Raw genomic sequence first — 20029 nt, forward strand, 5'->3', positions numbered from 1 at the left:
CTGGCTCTCCGCTCAGAAATCTCTCCTGACAGGCTCAGGGGACCATATGGGATGCCGGGATTCGAACCACCGACCTTCTGGATGCAAGGCAAACACTTTACCTCCATGCTATCTCTCTGGCTCCTTACCTGTCATCTTTACTGTGTCATTCTCCATCTTCTTTTCCTGACTATTGTAGTCATAGTATTTATCATCAGTTACTTGTTTCTTCCCTTTATCCCACCTCTTGTAAAATGAGAACCACAGGAACTTTTCCTATTTTACTCCTTAAAGTACATTCAGTTATCCAGACGAGTGGCAAGCATATAGTAGAAAGTAATTGTCAAATGAAGACTTTGTGGTTGTTTGGTTAGTTTGAGTTGGTTTTGGTTTTGATTTTGAGGTCACTCTTTGCAGTACTTGCGGGATAACTCTAGCATGGTGATTGGGGTGATGCTTGGGAGACCCTGAGACAGAGCCTCGTGCTCTTGCATTCCAAATGATGCACTCTACTAGTCCTGCACATGGCTGAGCTAGGTTTGACCATCTACCTTATATGGTTCCTGAGCCTGCCACAAGTCACTCTTGAACATAGAGCCCTGAGTACTGCCAAGTGTGGCCCCCCCAAAAATTACTGATTACTGTCTTCACTGATCAGAAGACTGCTTAGTACTATATTGTGTGACTATTTTAGGAAATTTAGATTTGGTCATTGAACTGATTTTATTAAATCCTTGCATTGAGATCCAAGTCTTCCCTCTCCCACTTATAGCGTTTACCCTCCAACCCTTTGTAAAGAAGTTTTTTTGATCTCAGATTTCCTCGTTTCAGATGCAATATTTCTGGTTTCTTTCTCTCTCCTTTTTCTCTCTTTGATTTTCTCTCTCTCACTTCACTGCCACACACATGTAAAACAAGTGCTCTTCATCAGTTATATCCCTGGATCAAAGATAATCCCTTTCTTTATATGAATTGGTTTTCTTGGTGCCATCTTCTTTCTGAATCTTTCTTTAGTGGATTCTGTTCATTTCAGAATGGATTGGAGAGAACACTTCTGAGTATCAGAATATTGGCAACTTCCCAGTATATAGAGAACAAAAATTCCAACAATCCAGTCCTTGCTATAGTTGGCCATCATGAGCTTGATTTCTTTCCAGTTTTATGTCTGTGAATAACTTTCTTATTTCACTTGTTTTTCTGTCTTTTTGGGTTACAGATTTTCCTGACTCTTGCTCCTCAGGCTCCTTGTCCATTTCTTATGTTTATTTGTTAGGGTTTTTTTCCAGTTTGGTTTGTATGGAGCTCAGGGGTTACTTTTGGCTCTGTCTTCAAAAATTACTCCTGTCAGGTTCAGGAGACCATATGGGATGCCAGAGATCAAACCCAGATCAGCTGAGTGCAAGCCAAACACACTACTGATGCGCTCCCCCCACCTTGTCCATCTATGTTTAGTTTTCAGATTTCATATACCTACTTTGCTCATTTCAATTAGATTATGTTAATCTTATTTTCTGCTTCAGTGAATTGAAGTTGACCACTCCCTATTTAAAAAAGAAAGCTGAAGAGCTTCATTCAGGAAGCTAATTGAGTAGAGTTTTGTTTCAGCTGTTATTAAAGTAACATTCCAACTCTTTGTTCAGTTTACCCTGCTATTAGCCCTTCCCTGGTTTGGCTTCTCTGATAATGTCTATAAGAAGCCAGTGGAGCTCAAGTTTCTGGAATGTGGGAAGAATCTATTGAAATTTTGCTGCATTTTACTGATATTCTTTCAATAACAAGCTAAACTTGTCAAGAACTTTATTTTTTAGAAAGATAGTGTGTTTGGGGCCTGAGAGATAGCATGGAGGTAGGGTGCTTGCTTTGCATGCAGAAGGACGGTGGTTCGAATCCCGGAATTCCCTCTAGCCTGCCAGGAACGATTTCTGAGCTTAGAGCCAGGAGTAACCCCTGAGCACTGTCGGGTGTGTTCCAAAAACCAAAAACCAAAAAAAAAAGTGTGTTTTGATTCACTTTGAAGGTAATGTGAACTCACCTATTTTGAAATAGCACAGGGAAGTCCACCCTCTTCACACAAAGTAGATTTCCCTCTGCTATTCTCCAATATCACTCTGTGACTATTCACCCCATACAGACATCGCCACTCTGCATGATTTCCAGTTACTGACTAATTCAATGAGATTTCCCAATTTGTTTAAGTTCTCTGAACTTCAGTTTCATACTCTGTCTGATGACACTAAAATTGGTTTGTCTGATTATTTAAATGAGCTCTTGTCATACAAAAACACTTTCAATATTACTGGTAATGATTTTTTTTAACCTACAGTAATATGGATCACATCAAATTAAGGGTAAGTAGTGGAAACTTTTTTAAGGCCTTTATGACTGCCATTTCACCTGGACCTGGAAGACTTGTTTTTCTGGATAAAGAAAATTTATTCTCCGTGTGAAGGTTTCACAATCACTAGCAGACCTGTGAGCCTTGCATTTTAGAGTGTCTCTTGTTTCGATCTCTGACACTTGAATTTACATGCTGGGAATGAGAACACTGAAGAAAGACTTGAGATTTGACAGGATAGCTTATGAAGACTCTGACTTCTGTGTTACCATGATCCCAAAGTTACGGATGATCAAAGCCCAACTGGACACTTGAAAGTTCATATCGTACAGAGGCATTTCCCTGTGACCTTGGCTGCATTTTAACAGGTAAGAATGCTTTTCTCCTTCTAGAATGCAGGAAAGAAACAAACAATGAAGTCAACCATGGAGCCTGTGGCTGTTTTATGTTTTTGGATTTTTTTGTTTGTTTGTTTTTGGGTCACACTCAGTGGCGTTCAGGGTTTACTCCTGGCTCTGCACTCAGAAATGGCTTCTGGCAGGCTCCGGGGACCATATGGGATGCCAGGAATCAAACCGGGGTCCATCCTGGGTCAGCTGCGTGCAAGGCAAACGCCCTACTGCTGTGCTATCTCTAGCCCCTGGAGCCAGTGTTTAACACAGATAGCTGAAGAATAGAAAAGGAAATTTAAAGTTCTTTCCAAGTCATAGTAGGGAAGTGAGACTGTGAGGCAGTGATCTTATAGTATAGATCTTATATGACTGCGATCTTATAGTTTTTAGAAATAACCATGGAAGGACCAGGGAGAGAGCTCAAAGGCTAGAGTGCATATTTTGCATGAAGCAGGGAGTAAGTAGCCTCTAAATTCTACCAAATTACAAAATCATAAAAAAATGTCATGGAAATGAAAATCTATCAGAAGAACAATGAATTCCATAAAGGTAAGGGAAAATAATTTCCTTAGAAAGGGGAAATTTACCAAGTCGAGAAATTTACGAAAATGAGTTTGAAAAATAAAAAACAAATTGTGAACATATATAAGTGCTAATATTACCCTTATGTCTCCTAATTTTAGGCTTCTTTGGTCATGAAAATTACACTTTTTAACCATTTTATATTTTTAACCATTTTAAAGGCTCATTAAACAAATGTAGAAGCTTTCACTTGGATATAAACTGTTAGGGGAGTTATGATTCTCTAGCATTAATGAATAACATTTGTTTCATTTACCTTAAAATCAGTTTGCATATCTAGTCTTTCCACTATGAACTTAATGTTGATTCAGCAGATTGTTTACTGTTTCTTCTTTTTCTTCTTTCTCCCCCTTCCTCCCTGTCTTCCCTGCTCAGTGCCCAACCCAAGTTCAAAGGCTAATGACAGAGTACAACTCATGAAGAGGTTTGACTCTAGGGAAAGTTGTTCAGTGGATGGGAGCTTGGAACACAGGGAAAGATGTTAGTCTATTCCTGTCTGCTCCTCAGCCTTGCTGCTGTAATCGCTGCTGAGGAAAATGCCACAATATTTTTGGAGAATTTTAACAAAGAAGCCGAAAATCTGTCTTATGAAAGTTCACTTGCTTCCTGGGATTATAACACCAATATTACAGATGAGAATGTCCAAAAGATGGTAAGTGCTTTTGGTAAAGTGGCAGGGTTAGGGGGTTTTGGCTTTGTAGAGATAAGATTATTGCTTTTTTTTTTTTTAAAGATTCTTTGTGTGTGTGTGTGTGTGTGTGTGTGTGTGTGTGTGTGTGTGTGTGTGTGCGCTTTGGGTCACACCCGGCAGTGCTCAGGGGTTATTTCTGGCTCCAGGCTCAGAAATCTCTCCTGGCAGGCACAGGGGACCATATGGGACGCCGGGATTCGAACCAATGACCTCCTGCATGAAAAGCAAACGCCTTACCTTCATGCTATCTCTCCGGCCCCAAGATTATTGCTTTTTAATCTGGAAAGAGAAATCAAAGAAATGCTTTGAGTTGTGAATTTAGATGTTTGTATATATATTCTGATTCTGGAGTCCCAGATGATATCATTTAATTGACTTTTGGGTTCATTTAGAAGCTTGTTACAAAATAATTCACTTGTCTTATTCCTGATTTTTGAAAATCAATGGAATTGTTTTATAAAGTTGCCACCATACTTTTCATCATGGCCATATTTCAAAGCATTTCACAGAAATCGCATCCTACTGAGCTAATAGTTTCTCAATGCCTGGGATTTCAGCAGGAATATCTAAAAAATCTCTACAATAATATATTAACTGAAAAAAATGCAGTTGTATGCTTAGTAAAGAGTTAGTTTGTGATTGTATTAACTATGGATGGGAAAATCTGACTTGGAAATTATTTCTTATATGGAACTCTGAGGGACTTCCATAGGTCACTGAATTCATTCAGAGCCTTCCAAGAAAACCATATTAAACCCACTCAGAAATTCCTGAATGCTCTGAGAGAGCAAGATACATGGTTTGACAAGTACAAGTATTTAGGAATTTCTTTTTTTACAGATACCAAAGCAATATTCTTACATGTTTGGTGCTAGAAAATTTGGCAGCCCTATCGAAGAAAATGTAGCTCTCTTAAAAAAAGTAGTTCAGAAACTGGTCATTTCAAATGATTAGTGGATCACATGTTTAAATCACATTTCTGCTATTCACTGGACAGATTAAGCCAAAGACCTAGAGAATGTTTTTCTATTTTTCTAAAGTTCAAAGAAATTTAAGAGATTTTGATAGCCCAGTGTTGTCAGAGATATTCTTCCTTGTCTCATTTTGGTCTTACCTCTCTTTATCTCTGCATTATTGGGTCCCCCACTGTGAGAGGGGACCTAATTTCAAATTTATTTAAATTTTATTGGAGGGTTCTATGGTGTGTTCTGTGCTTTATTTTTATTCTCAACAAAAAAGTTTTGCTAGTAATGGAACATACCAGCTTCTCACCTTACCTCCTAGAGCCAAACTGCTTGGGTCTAAATCCTGTCTCTATCACCTTCTAGTTAGGTAAACCTGAGCTGGCTAATTTTCCTCTCTGCACCCTAGTTATATTTTTAAATCTGTGGAAATGAACTACTTCTTAGGTTTACTCTGAAGGATGAATCAATATATAAAACCAACAGAATAGTATTCAATGCTATTGAGCATAGGAGACAAGATTGTTATTAGGCTGAGAGGGATTGTGATTGCTGAAGGGGCATGCAATAGTTCTGCTGAGTGCCAAGAAGGTATGTGACAGAAAGAAATGGTGTAATAATTGTTGAAATTACCTATAGATTATTTAGTGATCTCCCTTTTGAATGGCACTGGTTGGGTTGGGAAAAGACCAACAATGTAAGAGCATGCATTACAAAATGTAGCCAGAACACAGGAAAGTTTGGAGACCTGTAAAGAAAAACAAAGTATTTGCATCCAAGAAGCAGGCAGAAGGCTCAAATCTCTTCTGTCAAGTGGTGTGGAATGAGAAATCATTTTGTTTGCCTGCAAATTTTCCTTGGGGAGGGAAGAAAAATCAGGGAGGGAACTTACTCTGTTCTATTCTCTGATCATATATGTTAACACCCACCCCAACTACCCTCCAAATGCTATAGGGAAAGGACAGTTGTTATAGGGGGCACCAAAATGAGCAGGCTGCTGAAATATGATCTTCTGGTGATAGTCATAGTTCAAGGAAGAAAGAGAAATGAGAGTAATTTAAAGAAATTCAGAGGGAATTGTAAGGGAAATCAATTTGCAGTATAAAGAAAAATGTTTATTTTGAGAAGGAACGAAAAAAGGGTGGAGTATTTGTGATTAATGGTCATCAAATCTCTTTATACAAAAACAGTGCTGCCTTTGAAAGTTTAATAGAGATAAATCTGCCATAAAAAAGGAAATCCTTTCTCTATTACATTTGGTTAAATTCTTAAGACTTGCAAAACTAGGCCATACTGTAGCCTAAAGATAGGGAGGCACTGATGGGTCAGGGTGATAGCTCAAAGGGCTGCCTTACACATGTGAGGCCCTGAATTTGATCCCTTGTACTGCATCCTTTCTGAGTAATGTGGCCCTCAGCTTGGCTTGACTTCAGTAGCATCAAAATCACTGAGATTGAGAACGGAATCATCTGGCATGATTGGCTAAATGTTCCCAGAAATGGGCTTTGGCTCTCCTGAGCATTGCTTGGAACACCCTCCACCCTTACCCCCACATACAGAAGGGGGCATTAAAAACAAAAAAAAATTGAAATATTTAGGTAAGCATACGGAATGTATAAGAAAATATAGTCAATGGCAATTGATCACATTTCCCCATATCATATCTAAAATTATATTTCTTTATAGTGCTATCCCTGTGAAATTCATGTGAGTGTGTCATTTGCCATGTCACTCCTTTAATAGGTTGTTGGCTGATATTGCACATGCATAGGCTTAAGATGGGCTTGAACTATGGCCTTGTCCTTTGCTCTTTTGCCTTCACCCTGAACATGCCTGAACTAGCCAAGCTAAAGAATGCCAGCCACATGAAGTCTGGCAGAAAACAGTCACAGCATTGTAAGCAAATTCAATCAAGATCAGAAGATCTGTCTAATAGGCATTTGGTTTTGGGTGGTATAACATTGTTGGATAATAGATAACTGATAAACTAGGGGAAATTTGGGCTAGGGGAAATGTTAGGGGATATTCATATCCTACGAGAGTGATACTATTTAGGATAATTTGAGATTTCCTCTTTGTTGTTCCTTGATATAAATTTTAAAATCAGCTTATGGATCTAAGTAACATGCAAATATTTTCCTTTTTTTTTTACCACACCTAGCTGCCCTCTCTGCTCAAGGGTCACTCTTGATGATGCTGGAGATTGAACCAGGTCAGGCTACAAGCCATGATTAAACACTTAGGGCTGGAGCGGTGGCGCAGCGGTAGGGCATTTGCCTTGCATGCAGCTGACCCAGGACGAACTTGGATCTGTTCGATCTCCCAGCGTCCCACATGGACCCTAGCCAGGGGCAATTTCTGAGCACAGAGCCAGGAGTAACCCCTGAGCATCACTGGGTGTGGCCCAAAAAACAAACCAAAACAAAACACTTGTCATGTGTGACAGAATAAACCGCTTTTTTGCTTTACAACGAACACAATTGTCATGTTAGATGTAAAATATTCACCTTTTCAATTATTTCTGCAGCAACATTTCAACATATTTTTTAGCATCTCTCTTTCTTTGAAGAACTATTGGTGTGATTTAAAAATATAGCATAAAAAAGAGCAAAAAGGAAGAGGGGGGTATAATGTATGTCAGAGGGACAGGCTGGGGGAAAAGAGGGAAACTGAGGACATTGATGGTGGGAAATGTACACTGGTGAAGGGATGGGTGAAGGAAACTGGTGAAGAGAACACTGATGATTGAAATTCAACCACTAATAACTTTGTAACTGTAACTCATGTTGATTCCATTTTTAAAATATTAATGTAAAAAGAAAGATAAAAAGCATGAATAACTTCATCCAGAAGAAAAATAGCATCCATTGGGAATCAAAGCTAAAATTGGGAAGGGATAATCTAAAGCTTTCCAACAAAATAGGAAGTCCCTGAATAATTTTATCTTTGGAGAACACTGCTGCCAAGGACACCCAAGTTCTGTTTCAGAACTACCATTCGGATAGTCTTGAGGGTTTCTTCAATTTCCTACTGCTGGACCCTTAGAGTCCTTGAGCATGTCTCATTCCTGAAGCTGTTTCTCTGTCACTAGGGCCAGCTTCTCTGTGAACTCTGAGCAGGATCAATTTTTGTTTTATTTCATTTTGTTTTGGGGACACACCCAGAAGTAACCTGGCTTACTACTGGCTTTGCACTCCTGAAAATGTTTGGGGGACCATATGTAGTGCTCAGGATTGAAGCCAGGTTGGCCTCCCGGAGGCAAACATCCTACCTGCTGTACTATTGTTCTGACCCTCCATAAGCGGGGTGAATTTAAGTTGTTATTCAGTGCCCAAGAGAAGAATGTCACCTTCATGCTAGTCTCCCATGAGTCTAGGTAAACCCAGGTAAAGAAAAGTTGCCTGTCCTGTCGTAATATTGGAACTCAGAAAATTCAATGTTATCTTGATTCCCTTCAGCTGCCTTACATGACTTGGGCAAATCCCTTATTCCTTTGCCTCTCAACATATAAGTGGGCACAATCAAGAGTTTTCAGAAAGTGGCCATTGTGAATGAAGAAAGCCCATCGTCATGGGCAGATTTAATATGGTAAAAAGTGCTGGAGTCTTTGTCCCTTCTTGGTTTTATCAAGAAAACTTCATTATGTCCAGTTTAGTAGTATAATTTTCATGGAATTAAACTTGAACTATTTCAAATAATGCTGGGTAGGCTGTCAGGGGCCTGCAACAGCAATCCTTTCTTGATAACTGGATAAAAGAGTGTGGATTTATCTAGTTTTGCTTAAATCCTTTGACTTGCAGTTGCCTGTGAGGGCTGCAGTGAGGCTGTTCAGACCTTGTAATAGAACCTAGGGAAGAAGGTGATTTTTTTTTCTTTTACTATTAAGGGCTTTTAACAACAGCTTTATTGAGATATAATTTACGCACCATAAAATTCAACAATTTAAAGTACACAATTCAATGCTTTTTAGTATATTTACAGATTTGTACAATCATCACCTTCATTTAATTTTATAACATTTTCATCACTCCAAAAAGAAACCACATGCCCATTAGCAATCTCTCTTCCTTCCCCTGCCCCCAGCTCTAAGCAACCACTAATCTGCTTTTTGCCTCTCTCTCTCTATGTCTGTTCTTACCATTACATGCATACAAATGGAATTATACAATAAGTGAACTTTTTGTGTTTTTGTAGCTTGTAGCGTGTAACATGACTTCTTTTCTTTTTATTACCCAATAGTATTTAATTTCTATGGCTTTTCTTTGTATTATAAATTTTCAAACATATATAAAAGAGACTTGAATGACTTATTTGTTTCTGTTTATTAGATTTTCTTATGCCATCACCCAACTTCACCAGTTATCAGTACTTTGATCAATATTGATTTATTTTTTTACCAAACTTCACATATATAAAGATATTTTAGAAATGAAAGTTCAAGCATTATGTAGTTTTATATGTAAATTTTTACCTTATAATTCTCTTAGTATAATTTGTTTGTTTGGGGGTCATATGTTGTACTACTCAGGGTTTACCCCTGGATTTGCATTCAAGAATTATACCTTGAGATGCTCAGGGTAACACATGGGATGGCAAGGATAGAACCCTAGATCAGCTGTTTGCAAAGCAAGTGCCTGATCTACTGTACTCTCTTTCTGGTCCTCTTAGTATGAATTTTGAAAGAATCCTTAATAGTAGTACCATGCCCAAAACTTAAGAATTTCTTAAGAATTCCTCAGTGTCATCAGATATCTAGCCAATATTCATCAACTACTGTCTTATTTCAGTTTATTTGAATCATCATTAACAAGATCCCTTTCCAGTTGTCTTTCTTTTTTAATTTTTATTGTGGTCAAAGTGAATTACAAATCTTTCACAGTAATATTTAAGGCAATAGTGACAATGAATGAGGGGCATTCCCACACAACTAGTGTTGTCCTCCCTCCACCCCTGTTCCCAGCATGTGTCCCACATCTCCCCCCTTTACACCCGTGATACTAGTGCAACTGTTCCCCCCTTGTACAGCTTGTTGTAGATTGGGTATCAATTCTGTTGTCATTGACTTTGGATTTGGTATGATCATGTTTTATTTCCACCAAATGAACATAGGACTAACTGGTTTTTGTACCATCCATTTTTTCCCCCTCCAATTATGAGGCTGAACAAGGTGATTCCAATAATGTGGCTCTATTGGAGATATAGGAAAAGATATGGCAGAAGAAAAAAAAGGGCAAACAAAAAAGAAAAAGACTAGGAGGAGTCCATCTAGGTGTTATAAATATCCATTTAGAAGAAGAAAGGGAAAAAAAGAAGAAAAAGGTAACAAAACAAAACAAGACAAGACAAAACAAACCACCAAAACCAAAAACACAATAAGGGAATAACAACAAAAGTACAAATATAATTAAAAAAAAAACCAAAACCCAAAACCATCAGCTATGAAGAAATCCAATTGTCTTTTTAAATTAATTTTTATTTAAATATTATTGATTGAGATATTGCACAGTGGTAGGGCACTTGACTTGCATGAGGCTGCCCAGGACGAAGCTGAGTTCTATCCCCCGCATCCCATATGGTCCCCCAAGCTAGCAGCTATTTCTGAGAGCATAACCAGAGTAATCCCCGAGTGTCACCGGGTGTGGCCCCCTGAAAAAATTGATTGAGATCCTATGGTTTATAATACTACTAATAATTAATTTTAATATATAAATTCCAACACCTCACCAATCACCAAAATACTCATCTTCCTCACCCAAGGACTATAGCACCCCTCCCTTTCAATATCTCCCCACCAAGTCGCTTGTGAATCAGTTTTCCCATATTGCCTTTTGGCCTCTGTAGCTACCTTGCTTTGCATCTTGAAGTCCCAAACATGAGAGACCTCATTCTGTACATATTTCTTTCTTTCTGACTGACTTCATTAAGGATAATGTCCTTTACTTTCATCCATATTGCTTCAAGTTGCATGATTTTCTTTCTTTTTTTATCTATTAACATAATTAACAATTTATTAACAATAATAATTAATAACATTAATTATCACGGCCTAGATCAGTCCTTTTTCTGGTATAAATACAATAAATAAATACATATATGTTTTATAATAATTACCTTATATATTTTTCTTCTGCTTTTTTAATTTAAGTAGTTTATAAATTTCAAGAGTGCATCATCAAAAATCAACATGTTTATTATCTACATTAAATTCACCACTAAAAGTTCAATTTTGTGCGGTCATTTTTATTTTGAGGACTTCTTTTCATTTTTATTCATTCATTTTAAGACTCTTCCATCTTTTGCTGTTTTCTGGAGGTGTCATACAAAACTCATCTTTGAGCTCACTGATCGGTCCTCGGCTCACTGATTCTGTCTTCTGCTGGAAGATAAGGCCTTCCAGTGAGTTTTTCTTTTTGCCTGAGAAGTTTTTCAGTCCTACTATTTCTGTTTGACATTTTCTCATTTTTACTCTCATATCCTCTTACATTTTGCTCACTGTTCATTCCATGGTTTCTTTGTAGATCCTTAACATTTCCTCTCTAATGTCTGATCAGAAAGGCTATGCAGGTGAGGATGCGAGTTGGGTCTTTAGAACTACCATTTTTATACGTTCAGTGTAGTAGAATTCTGCATTGCTTTTCCATTGTGACTCTTGCATTGTGGTGGTTTTTTAGTGTTGCAGTGAGGCCACACCTGTTTGATGCTCAGGGGTTACTCCTGGTTAAGCGCTCAGAAATTGCCCCTGGCTTGGGGGGACCATATTTCCGGGGGATTGAACCATGGTCCTTCCTTGGCTAGTGCTTGCAAGGCAGACACCCTACCTCCAGCGCCACCTCACTGGCTCCATGTCCAGTATATTTTAAAAGTGGAAATAAGTAGGCATTATTGTTTAATAATATATATCACTCAATATATAGTAAATAATTTATGTAAAGTAGCCATAATAAATGTAAAAGCTATTTTATGTATGAGCTATTTTAACTTTTTGCTTGTATAACTTAAGTGTTGATTTATATTAATGATAACTTAATATTGTATAACTTAAGTGTTGATTTATATTAATGATAACTTAATATTGTATAACTTAAGTGTTGATTTATATTAATTATATATTTATTTATTTATATTTATATATATTTATATAATTATATATATTTATATATATTATATAATTATATATATTTGTATATATTATTGTATATATATACATTGTATATATATACATATATATATTGTATAACTTAAGTGTTGATTTATATTAATGATAACTTAATATTGTATAACTTAAGTGTTGATTTATATTAATTATATATTTATTTATTTATATTTATATATTTATATAATTATATATATATTTATATATATTATATAATTATATATATTTATATATAATTATATTATATTAATTATATTGATTTATATTAATGATATATCTCAGATTAGATCTCAGAATCACATAGCATTAATGGTAGTTGTATTAGTTCCAAATAGATGACATCAAAGTAATGGGATTAAATATTGTGCATGGTGTTAAGGAGAGGTCTGTGTTCAATATGTTTTACATGTAGTTGGACAGTTTTCCCAGCATCCTTTGTTGAAAAATATTTCCTTGTTCCAATTTATATTTATTGGTTTTTTTAATCAAAAATTAATTGTTCAGGGCCGTAGAGATAGTCTGGAGGTAGGGTGTTTGCCTTGCATGCAGAAGGATAGTGGTTCGAATCTCGGCATCCCATATGGTCCCATTGAGCCTGCCAGGAACGATTTCTGAATGTAGAGCCAGGAGTAACCCCTGAGCGCTTCCAGGTGTGACCCAAAATAACAAAATTAATTGTCATAAATCTGTGGGTCCATCTCTAGATATTCAAGCCTATTCCATTGATCTGAAGGTCTGTCTTTATTTCAATTTTGTGCTGTTTTAATGACTACTGCTTTATAGTAAAGTTTAAAGTTGGGAAGTGATTCCTTTCTTCCTTCTTTCCTTCCTTATTTCCTTCCTTCTTTCTATCCATCCTTCTTTCCTTTTTCTTTGTTTTCTTTCTTCCTTTTTACTTTCGTCCTTCCTTTCTTTTTCTTCCTTCCTTCCTTTCTTTCCTCCTTCTATCCTTCCTTCCTTTTTTCCTTCCTTCCTTTCTTCCTTCCTTTTTTACTTCAGTCCTTTCTTCCTTCCTTTCTTTTTCTTCCTTCCTTCCCTCCTTCCTTTATTTCTTCCTTTGTTTTACTTCCCTCCTTCCTTCCCTCCCTCCCTCCTTCCTTCCCTCTCTCCTTTCTTCCTTCCTTCTTTCCTTTCTTTCTTTTTCTTTATCTTTTCTTTCTTCTTTCTTTTTTCTTTCTTTCTTTCTTCTTCTTTCTTTCTTTCTTTCTTTCTTTCTTTCTTTCTTTCTTCTTTCTTTCTTTCTTTCTTTTCTTTCTTTCTTTCTTCTTTCTTTCTTTCTTTCTTTCTTTCTTTCTTTCTTTCTTTCTTTCTTTCTTTCTTTCTTTCTTTCTTTCTTTCTGTCTTTCTTTCTTTCTTTCTTTCTTTCTTCTTTCTCTCTTTCTCTTTTCTTTCCTTCTCTAGCTGCTAAGTGCTTGGCCTTTACTCTTAATTATACTTAGAGGACTATGCAGTGCCAGGAATTGTACCTATGCCTCTTTCACACAAAACAGTCTTGTAGAACATTGAACCATTTGTCCTGCCTTTCTTTCCATGATTTTCTTTCTAAGAGCTGCGTAGTATTCTTTTGTGCATAGATTCCACAACTTCTTTACCCATTCATCTTGTAATTGGGCACTTGACTTGTTTCCATATCTTGGGTTATTTTTTAATAGATACAGCAATGAACACATCTTTTCAAATGAATGTTTTACAATTTTGGGATAGATGCCAAGAAGTGGTATTGTGGTGTTTGCCTTGCAAGCAGCCGATCCAGAACCTAAGGTGGTTGGTTCAAATCCCGGTGTCCCATATGATCCTCCGTGCCTGCCAGGAGCTATTTTTGAGCAGACAGCCAGGAGTAACCCCTGAGCATCGCCGGGTGTGGCCCAAAAACCAAAAAAAAAAAAGTGGTATTGCTGGGTCATATGGGTGTTCTATCTCTATTTTTTGGATAGAGCTCCATATTGTTTTCTATAGAAGCTAAACAAGATGATAATCCCACAAGGAGTGGGTGAGTATTCCTTTCTCACTACAACTCAAATTGAATGTTTCCAGACTTTTTTGATATGTGCTCTTCTCAAAGGTGTTAGATGATATCTCATTATTGATTTGAATTACATTTCCCTAATCATGAGTTAGGACCCCTTCCATTTTTCTTCATGGATGTGATATTCGTTAAGTCTTTTTGAAGTTATAGAGTTCCTCACTCATTTCCCTGCAATTTTGGGGGCTTTTTGGGGGCACACCCGGCAGCGGCGCTCAGGGGTTACTCCTGGCTCTAGGCTCAAAAATTGCTCTTGGCTCAGGGAACCAAATGGGGTGCTAGAAGATCGAACCCGTGTCTGTCCTAGTTCAGGCGCATACAAGGCAAACAACCTATTGTGCTACCACTCTGTCCCCTCCCTGCAGTTTATTAGTGGATGAATTTAATTTTGAGTTGTATAGAAACTTCTTCTCTCTGGATTTTCTTGTTGTACCCCCCTGATGCTGTTTAACATGTTTTTTTTTATTCTCTGTACTTCTTGTAAGCAAGGGGCAGAGATCAACACATTTTTCCCTATAGCTCAGGTAGTAAATATTTCAGCATTTTCAGGTCCCTATGACTTCAGCTCAATTCTGCCATTGAAAGCTGTGATGAACAATGCATATGTGCATGTATGTGGCTATGTCTCAGTACAGCTTTATTGACAAAAAATTATGATAAAGTCCTAATACAAAGACTGATCAGACTCAGCGTTCACATGTGAGCTACTTTAATAGATGTGGAAATTGAACATACACTACTAGCATAGTAAGGGAATGTTGGAGCAATTGGCTTGTGGGTGAACAGCTTGCAGTGTGAGTTTTCTTGCCTGCTATATCTTCCATATCTGTATGGATTACTTATTGCAGAGAATTGTTACCGAACCAGCTCCTCCTGTTCTTCCTGGATAGAGGGTATGGGATATCTCTTTCCCTTTTAGGAACTGTGGGATAACCAAACCTCAACCCAACTCCCAAAGAATGTCTCATTGCAAGGGAATATTGAGCCAAATTAACAAAGGCTATTTCAGATCACCAGGGCTCTGGAAAAATGAAGGAAAAAATTTAAAGCTGATAGAACTCTGGTGGTTGGTATGGTATAGCAATACTACAAGTATAAAATAATAATGTTGCTACTGTAATTAAAATAAATAAATAATTTCAAGTTAAAATGAGGAATGAAGTAAGGAAAAATGTAAGGAAGGAAGGAAGGAAGAATGGGAGGGAGGGAAATAGAGAGGGAGCTAGGAGGGAGGGAGGAAGAGAAGAAGAAAAAGGAAGGTAGGGAGGGTGAGAGGGAGGGAATAACATATAGCTGAGGGCAACAGAACCTGAAAACTGTACTATAGACTTTACCATAGAGGAGGATGAGGAGGATATTGGATATTGAGGAGGGGGGTCACTGATATAGTGTGTGGTATTAGAACATTGTATGCACAAATCTCTATCATTGACAGTATTACAAATCATGGTACCTAAAAGTAAAAAAAAATAAATGAACATTTTAAAGTATCCTGTAGAGATCCTTCTAGAATCCAAATGTCAATGTATTCCTACTTTATGCAAGATAAGCAAATTTTTAGATTAAAGGTTAGATAAGAAAATCAAGACCTGAAAATTGATAGGGAAATATAGTTGAATTTTGATTAGTAATGATTTATTTAATGACCTTGCTTGGAAATGGTTAAATAAGAGATAAAAGAATAAACATATAAGGAAAATTTTCTCAAACTAATTAAGGTAGGATTAAAAATAAACAAAAACTTCCATGCATCAATCATATCTTACAAAGAAGCAGTCTCAAAAAACATTTGTGGAACATTTTAAAAAGATCATCTGCTAAAATGGATTAAGAAATTGCACTTAATGATAAAAAGGACAAAACTCCACCAGAAAAAATGAGTAAAAGACAAAAATAGAAAAATTATTAAATAACCTTAATATATTCATATATATTTACTAACCTCATTACATGTTTAATCTCACTAATAATCAGATAAACCAAATTATAGTTGTTATGAAATACTCAAATGACATAAAATCAGATTACTAATATCTGAAAGTACTATTGAAGTTGAAAACTTCTTGAAATGTTTTATGCATGAAACCTTACCATTATTAATATTGTAAATCACAATGCCTAAAATAAACTTAAAAAGAAAAGAAGAAAAAATAAAAGAAAATTTCTTTAAGCCATCAGTTATGCTTCTGAGAATTTTAACTGAAGAACTTTACTTGAACTCAAGAAACTTTGGTGTGGCTTGATTCCCATGAAATTTTTTGATTTGAAAGTTAAAACAGAATATAAAATCTGTAGAAATAGTACAGGTAGCATGTGGCTGACCCCAATTTAATCTCTAGCATCACGTATGGTTCAAAAACGGAAACATAAGCAATTAAAACCCAAAACTTGGAATGTCAGCAACTTCATATGCTAAGCCTAATATAAGGATGTAACTTCTGAACTGTTTATTTTGTCTGAGAGCCTTAGAGTGAGGATATGAGAAAAATATAAACAACATTGAAAAGAGTAGCTTGGAATGGAACAAAATATGCTCAGAGGTCAAAATTCAAGGCACTATAAAATATTTTTAGATATAATGTGTAGCTTAGACTATAGTAGTAATACAATACATATTGTTTCCATATGCAGAATGAAAATATAAATGTTCTACTACTGAGAACTTAGGGATATTGTGAATTGTTTCCAAAGTAGTTTGAGAAATTATTCTTATAATTTAGTATCCGAGTTTCACTGATAGTTTTATTGAAAGTAAACTACATTTGATTAGGTGAAGAAGGATGGGGGTTGAGATGTGAGTGGTAGGTTGTTCAGAGGAGTCTGTGCAGTAAAAAGAACTCCCCATAGCTCACTCCTTCCCACTCATACATATTAGAGAGAAGGCACATTAGTAGAGAATATTAGACATACATATTAGAGAGTAGAAATGTTATTAGAGAAGAATATCTTGAATTGAATTCATGGCCAGTGATGAAAAGCATTAGCTTTCGGGGTCACCTATGGAAAGTTACTTACCATTCTGTGCTGAATTGGGAAGTGGAAACAATCAAAACTACCTTAAAAGTTTCTTTGTGGGGCCCGGAGAGATAGCACAGCAGCCTTTGCCTTGCAAGCAGCCGATCCAGGACCAAAGGTGGTTGGTTCGAATCCCGGTGTCCCATATGGTCCCCCGTGCCTGCCAGGAGCTATTTCTGAGCAGACAGCCAGGAGTAACCCCTGAGCACTGCCGGGTGTGGCCCAAAAACCAAATAAATAAATAAATAAAATTAAATTAAAAAAAAAGTTTCTTTGTGAACATTACTGAGAAGTAGCTCCTGAGGAGTTGTGTGTGCTCACTGGAGAGAAAAATCATTCACCTTTTCACAGCTACTTTTCACTTCATTATTTGGCTAATTCAATGTCGTTATCATTTCTAGAATTCCTCCTTGGAAAGCCTGAGAATATTCAAAGAGCAGTAATGAGATTCCCCTGCATGGGAAGTACAGTTATACCTGGAGTTCTGCCTTTGGCATCTCTACTTTGTGTAGTTATGCATTATGTAAAATTTATCACAAATGCAGCAGCTTAGGACAACACACATGTATTATCTGTTCCTGTGGGTCAGAAGTCCAAGCTGGATTTTTCTACTTCAGAATCTCATAATGATGCAATGAAAGTGTTTGTCTCATGCAAGTTTGACTGGAGATGAATCCCCTAATACTAATGCATTTGGTCATAACAGTCAGATTCTTATGTGCTTTCAGCCCAAAGGTCTCATGTTTCTTACAGTTGTCAGTCCGTGGCCATCTAAATTGCTCACCATATGATTTCTTATGAAGCCCATAAGTGGCATCAAAGTAGGCAAGGCAGGCCTAGTCGTTCAGCAAGATTAAATTGCAATCTTGACTAATATCAAAATGTATTTATTCAATTTTGCTCTATTTTACTGATTATAAGTGGGTCCTATTTAAGGATCTGGGATCACACAAGAATGTACCTCTAGGAAGTAACGATCACAGGACTCATGTCAGCATCTATTCATCACAATATCCAGAAATTAGAAACTTATAGTTGAATGATCACACCTCAAAATTCTTGCAGGTTTCATTTCATCATAATAAAAGAAAAACTGCAACAAAGCATGTCATCTGAACTATTTAATCTTCCAGTACATTGCAAACTTGTTTTTATGCTATACTGTAGTATATTAAGTATATAATAAATTTTATGTAAAATGTATATTCCTTATTTATTTATGTATGTATTTATTTATTTTGGTTTTTGGGCCACACCCAGTGACGCTCAGGGGTTTCTGGCTATACCCTCAGAAATCGCTCCTGGCTTTGAGGACCATGTGGGACGCCGGGGGATTGAACCACTGTCCATTCTAGGTTAGCTCTTGCAAGGCAGGCACTTTACTGCTAGCATCACCGCTCCAGCCCCAGTAAAATGTATATGCCTTATTTAAATAATACTTTCTTGCTAAAAATTTCACCTTCATCTGAGCCCTGAGAAAGTCATACTCTGTCAGTAGAAGGTCACATAAAAAACCTTAACATCTACAAAGTTCATAAAGTGAGGCATAAAAAAACAAAATGTGCCTGTATTTATTTATCTATCAGCTCTGCACATATTGAAAATGGAGAGATGTGTGCCTACTCCACCTTGGAGTTTTACCTGTGTCTCAATCTGAGATGTATAATTTATTTCTGTTACTTTCTAAAAAATTTTCCATGTTGAAGATTGGCCCCTTCTCAACTTGAGATATGGAGTCTCAGAATTTTTTATTCCTCTGGAAAAGTCTATATTCTCTCTTGAACACATCTATTTCTCATATTTCAATATGCAAATTTTTTAAAATAAAACTAGGTTACTTAAAAATGGAAATAAAGTGGTCTGGAAATGTGACTCAGCAGTAGAGCACATGCCTTGCATGTGTGAAACTATTTTTCTATGTCATGGAGTTGTTAAGATCACATGAAGTAAATGCTTGTACTCCATCTGCACCCAACTCCTATCTATGTTTACATATATGTTAAATCCCATCTCCTCCCTAATGTCTTGGTCAAATCTGATACTTTATGTGAATCTCTCTCCCTAAAAGAAAAAAATGTTTGGTCCACCCAAAGGTAACATTTTTTAATGAAACATTACTAATGCATTTCATATTGTTGATATATGAGTCATTTGATCAAGGATTCAAAGATTAAGGCTCTTAAAAGGAGAGCACAAGCTATAAATTCCAGGACCCCACTATGTGAATCATCTGTGAGAATTAACTTCTAGCTATGGGGACAAGACCCATGGGAAAACTAAACATAGGGCCAAAAAGAGAGTGACCAAGAGTGACTCTTAACCCAAGAATTGACCTTCAGTGAAGTAGAGAACTAACGTACTCAGAAAATGTTAGTTGTCCCACCCGATGTTCTTTGGACTATATCTTGTGTTCTGTTTGTTCAAGGAGTACCATTCAAACTTCAATTCTGCTTTTGTTTATGTCATTTCAGAATGAAGCTGCGAGCAAATGGTCAGCCTTTTATGAAGAACAATCCAAGATTGCCCAAAATTTTCAACTACAAAATATTCAGGATCCCAAAATCAAACTTCAGTTGCAAGCCCTTCAACAGAGAGGGTCATCAGCACTCACAGAAGACAAAATCAACAGAGTATGTAACTAATTTAGTGCTGATCATAGGGTTTTATGTGTGTGTGTGTGAATATTAAATATCTTCATCTCCAATGACTAATTTCTTTATCTGTCAAGACTGTAACATAGATATTAGGAAAGAGTTCTGTTCCCTAAAGAAGACACAGATAATAATTATGTTAGGACGTAGAACAAAACTAGGATTAGACACTGTATATTTCCATATAAAGTCACCTTCCTAAAGACCAGCAGTTTGAAGGATATACTTAGTTTATGTCAGTAGTTC

At 36.7% G+C, this 20029-nt stretch overlaps 1 protein-coding gene across 2 annotated transcripts in view; it reads left to right on the forward strand.

Moving 5' to 3' along the window:
- Positions 1 to 3766: 3766 nt before the first annotated feature.
- The window catches only part of ACE2 (angiotensin converting enzyme 2), a 53995-nt gene continuing 37732 nt past the window's right edge, over positions 3767 to 20029 (forward strand). For both annotated transcript variants that reach the window (XM_049766787.1, XM_049766788.1), the window contains exons 1-2: positions 3767 to 3940; positions 19604 to 19762. In XM_049766787.1, coding sequence (XP_049622744.1) covers positions 3767 to 3940; positions 19604 to 19762 — 333 coding nt within the window. The remainder of the gene's footprint in view (positions 3941 to 19603; positions 19763 to 20029) is intronic.

The sequence above is a fragment of the Suncus etruscus genome, chromosome X, assembly GCF_024139225.1.
Source record: "Suncus etruscus isolate mSunEtr1 chromosome X, mSunEtr1.pri.cur, whole genome shotgun sequence".
In the NCBI taxonomy this organism is placed as follows: domain Eukaryota; kingdom Metazoa; phylum Chordata; class Mammalia; order Eulipotyphla; family Soricidae; genus Suncus; species Suncus etruscus.